The sequence below is a fragment of the Bufo bufo genome, chromosome 1 (genome assembly GCF_905171765.1).
Source record: "Bufo bufo chromosome 1, aBufBuf1.1, whole genome shotgun sequence".
In the NCBI taxonomy this organism is placed as follows: Eukaryota; Metazoa; Chordata; class Amphibia; order Anura; family Bufonidae; genus Bufo; species Bufo bufo.
In genome coordinates, this window is record NC_053389.1 from 16,975,959 (window position 1) to 16,987,922 (window position 11,964).

The following is an 11,964-nucleotide window of genomic DNA, read 5'->3' on the forward strand; positions in this document are numbered from 1 at the left end:
TTATTTTCTTGCTTTCCGATATTGCCACATATTTCCTGCATGGGCCTTAATCTCTCTGGGGACCATGGGATTTAGTCCTTTAAAGAGCCATGCTTCCTGGGCGGCGGAGTGGTGACTCCAACTGTCTTCACCGCGCCAGCCGCCACGGGGAATTCCACCTCTTTACCTTTCAGGAGCCGCTGCAATTGTATCTCTTCGAGTGCTGCCTGCATCTCGGGCACTTCATCACCCCAACACATGCCGCCCCAGTTTGGCCAACAAGGATGCGCCATCTTGTTTCCTCTCTGGCTAGCACACACTGGTGATGAAGCAGGGGCTTCAAGGGAGGAGCATCCACTTCCTCTCCTTGCACCGTAATATCGCTCCCTGTGGGCAGGGCTAAACCTTCCCGGTCCAGATAGGGACGTTCCTCTACTTCCCTGCGCAGACTGGGCAAGAAGAAAAAGCGCCATAGCAGTTAAAAATGGTGGATTAACCCTTCAGATGCCGGCATGCACAGTTTTGCCCCTGTCACTCCGCAGTAAATGTAATAATCATTTTTAAATGTTTTTTTGTACATCCTGTAGGCAATATAATCCAAGGGCACACAGATTGCTCCCGTTCGGATCCTGTTCGAATCTTGTTCGTGGACGCCAAATGCAGTCGTCGGGCGCACTACTTGGGGTCCCTTAAAGTACATATTTCTCATGATGCCAGTTGCAGTGAAGCAACAAGGGCACAGGGCCTCTTTTAGTAATGTAGTGGTAGATGGTACCCAGGTGTAGGAATGCCAGAGTGGTGTCAGGTAGCCTAATGTCCCTTAATGTTGGTGCACGTGTCACGGTGCTCCTACCTGGATACGCTGGACCCCAGGCACTGCCCTCTGAAAGCAGGAAAAGGGGGTAGTAGTAGTAGGGGAAGAAGAAAAAAATTGAGTCCAGACTTTGTGATGAAGTTGATAACAGCTTTACTTCTATAAACATTTCTCCAAACAGAATTAAGGCTTTGACTTGGTTCCAGCAACTGCCTTCTTGTAGTCTGACTCTAAACTGGTCCAGGGAACTTTACTCCTGGCTTCAGAGGCTTCAAGCTTCTGCCTCTGTATCCAGCTGAGCTGAAGGTGCTCCATATGGCCTGGGCAAGGCCACGTCCAACAGGGACGGGCAGCTGCTTCCTCCCCTTGGCAGGGGGTAAGCTGAACTGACTCTAAACTAAACTCCTCCCTCCCTGCAACAAGGAGGAAAAACGCCCACCACACCACAGAGGGGGGTTAGAATGGAAAGAACGCTCCATTCTCTGTACCTGTAGCTCCGCCATGTTTCTGCCATCTGCTGTTGAGCCAGACATATTACACTTAAACAGTTACAAAGTAGTAAATGCACAGTGTGACGGTCCTGCAATACATACACAGATGACACTAGGTTAACCAATAAAGACAGTAGCAGGAGGCAGAAGTGGTAATTACAGGAGCAGCCAGAAGAGCTACAGGGCGATGAGTAAGATGAGGCAGAGGACCCAGACACAGCGTGACAGTATGCAGTGGAGATGGAGGCAGGGAGTCCCTTCGAGTCACTTGCACAAATGGCCCGATGCATGCTCACTTGCTTGCGTAGTGACAGCCAAATTGTCAGCATTCGGCAGAGGGATGACTTCTGGATCTCCACCTTGTTGGACCCTCGCTACTGGTCCAAAATGGGGGCCTTTTTTTACACCCGCTGAGGGGCAGGGCAAACTGAACTACTATAGAGACATCCTATGTAGTCAGTTGGTCGCTGCCTATCTGCGCCATTGTCCATCCTCTCGCAGGTCTGACCGGGGGGCCCTCTGCGCTCACGTTCCAATGCCATGGCTGCTGGGGATGGTTGGGGTGGCAGGAGCAGTACCAGCTCTATCAGCAGCAACTTGAGTGTAGAGTCGATGATGAGCAGCTTTCTTCACGCGCATAGTGAAGAAACTACTCATCAGCAGAAGCAGCTAGACCTGGAGCAGGACCTGAATCAGTAGGTGGTGGCATACTTGGACAGCACCCTGCCACCCCACATTGAAAATCGGCTGGACTACTGGGCAGCCAAACTGGATTTGTGGCCGCATCTGGCAGAGTTTGCCCTAGAAAAGCTGTCCTGCGCGGCCAGTAGTGTGGCATCAGAGAGGGTGTTTATCTGACAGATTGTTCTGTTTCTCTTTGTTGTGGTTTTGAGCAGGATCCCACCTCCCCACAGGTTCTGCTCATTAGCTATTTAGTGGTGCTATTTATACCCACCTCTCACTATAGCCTTTGCAGTTTATATTTGCTTCTGGAGTTCTCAGCTGGTGTTTGGTGGATCTCCTGCTCCCCGTCCGTCTTAAGCTAAGTCCTACTCCTTCCCTTTTGTTGTGTGTTCTAACTAGGCCTCAGGAAGACGCTGGTTCCTGCACCTTGCACTAGTAACTGGTTGTCTTATCTCCAGCTCCCTAGCTGAGGGTTTGCTTTAGTTTCAGCTAGGCTTAGGTTCCAGCGCATGAGCACTTCCACCCTAAGGATTTGCTCATGTTGTCAGCAGTCAGGGAAAGGCTCAGGGTTTGTCAGGTGGTGACCTTTCTCTGTTCCCTAGCTTTGGGGCCTAGCCTGGTGTGTTGTTGCTTTTGTTGTACTTGGTTTGTTTCCCTTCCCTCACCTACCGTGACACTATAGTTAACCCAAGAAGAACTCACCTATCCACCCAAAATGTGGAAAGACTGACCTTTGTCAAGATGAATCAGGCGTGGTTTAGCAAGGATTTTTCCAACCACCGATGCCTGATGCATCAGACTAGGTCATCCATGGTGCCACACCAACACTTTGACAAAAGAGACCGGTTTCTTCTGGCTACCTGCCTCAGCTATGATTCTGATGCTGCCACCCGCCTGATGTCACACATCTCATGCTAAGTGCTCTTTGTTTCACTCACCATCATTAGTGTGTACTGGTAATATCACCCACCTTCACACTATGTCACCTTGCCACTCTGTGGACTCCTGAGGCTGCCGCCACCTCAAGACTCTATCATTGTGCCACTCCGTGGTCTCCTCATGCTGCTGCCACCTTCACACTATGTCACCTTGTCACTCTGTGGCCTCCTGATGCTGCTGCCACCTCCACACTGTCATTGTGCCACTCTGTGGCCTCCTCATGCTGCTTTTACCTCACCACTATGTCATTGGGCCACTCTGTGGACTTCTCATGCTGTTTCCACCCTCCCCACTTCATGACTGGACTACTATTTTGCCTGGCTGACATCAAAATTTATTTGACCCTTCTTCTGATCTGTCAGAAGGAAGGAAAAATTAGATGCACAACGGATCCTGTCTATGTAACAGCTATAAGGCCTGCATGACATGGTCCCTATTTTGCATCAGAATTGGCTTGATTTGGTAGCCAAAAGCAGGAGTTGGTACAAAACACAGAAGACATGCTAATATTCCATTCATGTGTCATTTCTGTTTCGGATACAATCCTGTTTTTTTGGCATTAGCAATACTGATCGATTACTGACCAAATGCTGACCGAGTAAAGGCGAATGCTCCACAGACAGTATCCATTTTTGGGGGGTTATTGTTCTGACGGATCAGAGGAAGGGCAAATTAATCAGTGACGTCAACACAAACTTACTGCTGACACCCTCTCTACTCTATCGGGGGCTCTACTTGTATAAGCGTTTAATAGAACAGGTTCTGTAGACATCTATGTGGAATCCGCTTACAACAATGTAAAAGGAGTGCGCTTCATCTTGGCGCTAACATCGACCTGTAAGGCTGAGTTCATACTTGAGTTATTTTGTCAGTTTTGGCCCCGTGACTGCCCAAATAAGTGAAGTGTGCAGTGTTTCTAAGAGCGTGTCATACTGACAGTATTATTTCACTACCACAGAAAACTCCCTATGCGTGTTACTGCAAGGCACAGTGTTCTACACCACTATAAAAGCTCTCTGCAGCCAGAAAAATAACATTTTTTTAATGCGATTCGCTGCAAATATATATTTGGATCGAAACAAATTTTTCCCAAAAAATTTGGCGAACCGGCAAATCAAATTTTTAAAAAATTTGTTCATCTCTGTTACTGACCTAAAAAACAAAACTGAAACCCACAATAGCTGCATCCGCTAAAATACTTCCCCTTATGTATAAGAAATAACTAATATATTCTACTATAATACTGCTCCTATGTACAAAAATATAACTAGTTTATTATTGCCTCCTAAATACAAGAATACAACTACTATACTACTATACTACTATAATTCTGCTCCTATGTACAAGAATATAACTACTATAATATTGCCTCCTACGTACAAAAATATAACTACTATAATACTGCCTACTATGTACAAGAATATAACTACTATAATACTGCCTCCTATGTACAAGAATATAACTACTATAATACTGCTCCTATGTACAAGAATAAAACTACTATAATACTGCTCCTATGTACAAGAATATAACTACTATAATACTGCCTCCTATGTACAAGAATATAACTACTATAATACTGCTCCTATGCACAAGAATATAACTACTATAATACTGCCTCCTATGTACAAGAATATAACTACTACAATACTGTCTCCTATGTACAAGAATATAACTACGATAATACTGCTCAAATATACAAGAATATAACTACTATAATACTGCTCATATGTACAAGAATATAACTACTATAATACTGCTCCTATGTACAAGAATATAACTACTATAATACTACTATAATACTGCGTCCTATGTACAGGAATATAACTACTATAATACTGCCTCCTATGTACAGGAATATAACTACTATAATACTTCAATATACAGGAATATAACTACTATAATACTGCTCCTATGTACAGGAATATAACTACTATAATACTGCTCCTATGTACAAGAATATAACTACTATAAAACTGCCTCCTATGTACAAGAATATAACTACTATAATACTGCTCCTATGTCCAAGAATATAACTACTATAATAATGCTCCTATGTACAAGAATATAACTACTATAATACTGCTCCTATGTACAAGAATATAACTACTATAATACTGCTCCTATGTACAAGAATATAACTACTATAATACTGCTCCTATGTACAAGAATATAACTACTATAATACTGCCTCCTATGTACAAGAATATAACTACTATAATACTGCTCCTATGTACAAGAATATAACTACTATAATACTGCTCCTATGTACAAGAATATAACTACTATAATTCTGCCTCCTATGTACAAGAATATAACTACTATAATACTTCTCCTAAGTCCAAGAATATAACTACTATAATACTGCTCCTATGTACAAGAATATAACTGCTATAATACTGCTCTTATGTTCAAGAATATAACTACTATAATATTGATCCTATATACAAGAATATATCTACTATAATACTGCCGCCTGTGTACAAGAATATAACTACTATAATACTGCTCCTATGTACAAGAATATAACTACTATAATACTGCCTCCTATGTACAAGAATATAACTACTATAATACTGCCTCCTATGTACAAGAATATAACTACTATAATACTGCTCCTATGTACAAGAATATAACTACTATAATACTGCTCCTATGTACAAGAATATAACTACTATAATACTGCTCCTATGTACAAGAATATAACTACTATAATACTGCTCCTTTGTTCAAAAATATAGCTACCATTATACTTTTACCAAGAACCTAATGATTACTCCGGCTGAGCTCCAAAGATCCCATGTGCAGATGGGAGAAACGTCCAGAAGATCAACTATCACTGCAGCTTCCACCAATTTGGATTTTATGGCAGAATGGTCAGAAAGGTGCATCCCCTTATTAAAAGACACATGAAAGCCGCCTTAAATTTGAAAAAAAATAAAACTTTTTGCAGGTCTGATAATACCAAGATTGAAAGTTTTGGCCTCAATTCTACGAATCATATCTGGAGAAAACCAGACACTGCCCAATACCATCCCTACAATGAAGCATTTTCATGACAGTATCATGCTGGGGGAGACGGGAGACTGGTCAGGGTTGAGGGAAAGCTGAATGTAGCAAAGTACAGAGATATTCTTAATGAGAACCTGATCCAGAGCTCTGGAACTCAGACTGGGCTGAAGTTTCATCTTCCAACAAGACAATTACCCTAATTAAACGGCAAGACAGTAGAGGCTCAGGGAAAACTTTGTGAATGTCCTTGAGGGATTCATCCAGAGCCCTGAACCCAATGGTACATCTGTGGAGAGACCTGAAAATGGTTGTCCACCAACGGCCCCCCATCCACCCTGACAAAGCAGAACATTTCCAAATCCAGGTGTGCTAACTTTGTGGAATCATCCCCAAGAAAACTGGAGGCTGGAATCAATGCTTCAACTAAGGGGCTTCAACTAAGTTCTGAATAAAGGGGCTGAATACTTTTGTCAATGCAAAATTTTAATTTCAGGGATGCACCCCGGGCTGGCAAACTGGGCAATTGCTGAGGGCCTCAATCCTTTAAGGGCCCCCCTGCTTCAGTCCCGATCGCAGAAGGTTGAACAGTTGGGATTCCAGAGTGGGGAATTTCCCAGCTTAGCAGTCCCTGCTCCTACTCCATATATGCATATGTCCATATATGGAGTTAGTGTTATAAACATGAAAGGGGTATTCCCAATTATTGTCATTATATGTATACAAATCTAATTTAGACTCTATTTTTGCAATGTTTATGTCGGGATTTGAACTCACAACCTTGTACATTGAGGGCAAGAACCTCCTCATCAACTGGGCTATAGAGCTCAATGCTAAGTCTGTGCTGAAAAACATCTTAACAGTGAAATATTTTATTTTATTGAGAATAAAATGGAGCAAAACTTAAAATATGATCAAATAACACCCATATTAGCTTATACCAACCTTTTCAACTTGTGTAACCAGTATTTCTAAAACGTTTCTGTTGGGAATTGAACTCACAACCTACTACATTACAGGTAATTACCTTAACCACTCGGCTTTAGAGCTCATTGTGCAGTTACTGCTAAAAAACCTCATAGAAGTTTCTCTTGTATAATACAAGAGAAACTTTTATGCTGTTTTTACCACAAGAGAAATTTCTATGAGGTTTTTCAGCATTGACTTAGCATTGAGCTCCATATCTCAGTGGCAAAGGTTCTGGTCCTTAATGTAGAAGGTTGTGAGTTCAAATCCCTAAAGACATTTTTTTTAAATAGAGGCTAACTAAAACTTAAATTAACCTACACCAACCATTTTAACTTGTGTAACCAGTATTTTTAAAATGTTTCTGTGGGGATTTGAACTCACAACCTTCTACATTACAGGTAAAAACCTTAACCACTGGGCTATAGAGTTCAATGCTAAGTCACTGCTGAGAAACCTCATAGAAGAAAACTTCTATGAGGTTTTTTTTTTAGCAAAAACATAGCATTGAGCTCTACAGCCCAGTGGTTAGGGTTTTTGCCCTTAATGTAGAAGGTTGTGAGTTTGAATCCCCACAGAAACAGTTTAAAAATAGAGGCTAAATGAAACTTAAATACACAGGGTGTCCCCAACAGTGACAAATTAGATTTTATTGAAAAAAAAAAATGGAGCAAAATGTAAAATATGATCAAATAACACCCGTATTAACCCACAATAATATTTTTAACTTATGTAAACAGTATTTTTTGTTGGGAAAGGTGGCAACCCTAACAGCCCCACCACTCAGGACCTCTATAGGCCCGCTCACTGCAGCAAGCTAAGCCTCATCAGGACTCACTTAGTAAAAAAAAAAAATCTTTTCATCACAATATTCTGACCATCATAACTTTTTTATAGTTATGTCCACAGAGATTTTTGTTTCTTTTTATTTTGGGGAATGGGGGTGATTTTATTTTTTATATTTTCACAACTTTTTTTTGCTTCATTAGTCTGTATAGAAATCAGTTTATCACAGTTCAGTGCTGCCATCTAGTGGCCTCAACTGGGATATACTAAAAATGAGCCTGAAAGCCTAGTACAGGCTGTGGCTTATTTATAGAACAGGGTGCTTTCCCTGATCTTCTCTGGGGGAAAGCGCGCCTGAAGAGGAATCCCTCGCTTATGGTTTTTAACACTCTCAGTTGCCGTGAGTAAGGGGAACTCATTGCTGTGAGTGGAGGGGGCATGTGGCATATTCTGGGGCCATGAGGGTGAAGAACTGTGTGAGGAGCTTTACGGGTGTAAATCTGTGAGGGAGGGCTGGAATCGACAAAATGTAACTGTGTTGTTAGAACATTATTAGAACATTTGGGGCCCCACATTTAATTTTGCCCAGGGCCACATTTTGTCTAAAACCGGCCCTGGTTGCACCACATTTATTATGAGGCACAGCCTTGTCATAAATTAGGCACATCCTCTGGCAATCCGTGTGCTTAAACAGAAATCTGCAACAGCTCAGAGCTGCTTTAGATTTCTGGCTTAATTTGTGCCAGAAAACTTACATAAATTAACAAAAATTGTTGAGTCTGCTGGCCATGACCCCTTTGGAAAAGTGGCAAGGGCGGAGTAAAAACTACTTTGTAACTTTTTGACGCCACTTTTCAGGTGTACAGTAAGTGATAGGAATTTTCCACCTGTTTACACTTTCTCATTATGGGGTATTAAAGGGGTTTTCTGAGATATTTATATTGATGACCTATCCTCAGGATATGTAATCGATATTGGATCAGCGGGGGTCCGACACCTGATCAGATGGTTGAAGAGAAGGCCGTTCTCCATGTCACCTCAGCCTTCCCTTCATTGCTTACCTGCTCACTATTGACATTGCAGTGATGAGCAGTGGAATTACAAGAAGCCTCCCATTCACTAATATGGGACGGCTTGTTCCTAAGTATAGGGGGGAGAACTTTTTTTAATTTTTTGTTTATTCATTTTTTTTTAACACAAAACTGCAACATAGCAAAAATGTGAAAAAAGTGAAAGGATCTGGACTTTTCAAATGCAGTCACCATGTGCTGTCCGCATCAGTTTGTCCGTTCTGTAACCCCCCCAAAAAAATAGAACATGTCCTATTCTTGTTTGTTTTAGGCATTGTCACAATGGATCCGCAAATAAAAACGGATGGCATACGGATGTCATCCGTTGTTTTTTTGCGGATCTGCAATTTGCGGACTGCAAAACACATACAGTCGTGTGCATGTAGCCTTATACATACAAAATAAACACCTAACTACATACCTCCATACACAACAGTATAACAGGTATAATGCTCACTACTAGATGGTTATACAATAGGTTGAAATTGATAGATAGACAAACGTTTTGATATCTCTGAGGTAAATATTTTTTTTTGGCTCCTTTGACCCGATCTAGAATGATAGTCCACCAGAAGAGACCCTACAAGACGGTCTTCAAACCCCTGAAGGAGATGGATCAGAGAATGTGAATCAGGATGATGTGCATTATGCAAGCATTACATTTCCCAGAGTGAAACCTAAGGAGGTCGTTCCTGATGACATGGAGGTAGAATACTCCGAAATAAGGAGAACACAATAAAACTGGATTTGGGGACTTTTCTTTTTGCAGGTCATCTATTTTTTATGAGATAATTTGTACTTTCTGGGGTCAGAAAAAACTGCAATTCCACCATTGTTTACGGATTTCATATTTATGACATTCACACATTACATGTTTTCATAGGTAAAATGAGGAAAGAGGCTGGAATCTTAATTATTATTATTATTTTTTTAAATTTATTATTTATTTTTTATGCTTTATTTTTTCTTCCTTTTTTAAAGTTTATATTTAGTCCCCTTGGGAAATTAAAAATGTGATTTTTACATCGCTTCTTCCGTAAACTTGTGGGGTCATTTATCAAACTGGTGTAAAGTAGAACTGGCTTAGTTGTTCATAACGACCAATCAGAATCCACCTTTCAAAATGCCAAAAATGAAAGGTGGAATCTGATTGGTTGCTAAGGGCAATTAAGCCGGTTCTACTTTACACCAGTTTGATAAATGACCCCATTGGTTTCCTATTGCAGTCTATGGTAACATCTCTGTGCTCCTATTAAGCCCTGCCACAGGGTAGTCCTGGGAGCCTTCGGAAAGCTCCTGTGATCTCGTTTTGGGGCACTGTCCATTCATTGGGGCAGGCGCTCCCAGTAATTGACCCCTTAGATACTATAGCTGCAATTGACCATGACATCTCAGGAGTTAAATGTTTGTGATACCCAAAAAGAAACCAATAATAACTTTATTGACATCTTACATCTGCCATCTGAGTGAGAGAGGTGCAGTACGGATGTGTAATGACTGCCTTCCTAGAAGGCAGGGGCCAAGAACGGGAGGAAGACCCCTCTTAGCTCCACCCTCTGACAAATTGTAATAAAAATTAGAGATTTTGGATATTTTTGGGACACAATTTGGGGATCTGATTGACATCAGGTTGTGTTCCACGTTCTCCTATCCCCGGGACCTGAACAGACTCTTACCAAGCAATTTGTTAAATATAAAGAGCCTTTTTGCTTTTATGATTTTATCTTTATAACTGTTTCTGCACCTCTATGTATGTCTGTTAATTATTTTCATTTCTTGTAATCTAAGTATTGTAAATTTTTATTATATTAAAGATACATCTTTGACTTGTGGTCTGGAATGAGCCCATTAAGCTTCATTTTAAATGTATGAATGTTTTTTGTTAGTTTTTCTGCTGTAAGTGTGGTTAGTGCTACTGTGTGCCTGGGTGTGTGAGAGGCGCTGTGGGGTTTTCTATAAGCCCCCAATTAATTTGTATATTAATTTAAATATCTTGGGTGCTCTGGCCAAACACATCGGGATGCTCGGGTGCTATACCGAGCACCCAAGTATAATGAAAGTCAATGGGAGAACCCAGCATTAATCCAGGAACCCCTCTGGTTCATAGGAAAAGGTCAAAAATTTATGGAAACACCACCGAAATGGTTCGGGAACAGCATGGGGAGGATGTCTGGATGTATCTTGGACTCCCAGATCGATGCTGGGAACCATTTTGTCTGACTAGTGCGCCACTTTTGCAGACTGACAATAATACGCACAAAACCGAAGAAAAAATCACTTTTTTGATGGAGGAAAAATTGTTAGGAAACATTCTTTCCTGTATATTTACTTGTATATAAAGTGCATGTGCTGTCAAAAATTACAAGGAAGAGGAACTCCGATACAACCTGTATATCACATAATGGAGGACCTCATTCACATTCTGGTACAATTGTTCAGGTAGTGGAACTCCTACACTAATAAAGCCTATGCACTAAGGGAAAGGGCTGCCAAATATAACAAGGAATCGGCACTCCAATACACCCTTTGTTACACATAAAGGAGGGCATCATACACAGCCTTGAAAAATTATGATTGATGGCCTGCTGGTGACCCTCAAAAACATTTGGAGCAAGGGCTTGCTGATCTGACCATCTAAAACATTATGGATGAGTGCCTACTGCTGCTTTGGTAACTCTGGATAACCTGGGGAGGATCGCACGTCCCTGTCACTGTGACGATCCATTCGGATGTCTGCCCTATCAACTTTCGATGTTATTTCCAGCTCAAACCATGGTGACCACGGGTAATGGGGAATCAGGGTTCGATTCTGGAGAGGGAGCCTGAAAAACGGCTACGGCTACCACATCCAAGCAAGGCAGCATGCGCGCAAATTACCTATTAGGTATAATTAGGTGAGGGCCTGCAGGTGAGCTGACCCTGTAAAAGATTGTAGGTGAGGGCCTGCTGGTGAGGTGACCCTGTAAAAAATTATATGCAAGGGCCTGCTGGTGAGCTGACCCTGTAAAAGGTTGTAGGTGAGGGTCTGTAGGTGAGCTGACCCTATAAAACATTAAATGTGAGGACCTTCAGGTGAGCTGACCGTGTAAAAGATTGTAGGTGAAGGCCTGATGGTGAGCTGACCCTCCAAAAAATTATATGCGGGGGCCTGCTGGTGAGCTGACCCTGTCAAACATTATATGCGAGGGCCTGATGGTGAGCTGACCCTGTAAAACATTATATGCGA

General features: G+C 41.7%; 1 protein-coding gene across 2 annotated transcripts in view; it reads left to right on the forward strand.

Moving 5' to 3' along the window:
* Nucleotides 1-9,542, forward strand: part of LOC120991972 (sialic acid-binding Ig-like lectin 8) — a 115,908-nt gene extending 106,366 nt beyond the window's left edge. The window contains exon 9 of one of the 2 annotated variants that reach the window (XR_005776888.1): nucleotides 9,295-9,325. Coding sequence is in view for 1 of the 2 variants with exons in the window: in XM_040420736.1 (XP_040276670.1) it covers nucleotides 9,295-9,477 (183 nt within the window). In the remaining variant the exon portion in view is untranslated. Of the gene's footprint in view, nucleotides 1-9,294 lie in introns of both variants that reach the window. The other variant, XM_040420736.1, reaches the window with a different exon arrangement.
* Nucleotides 9,543-11,964: the final 2,422 nt, after the last annotated feature.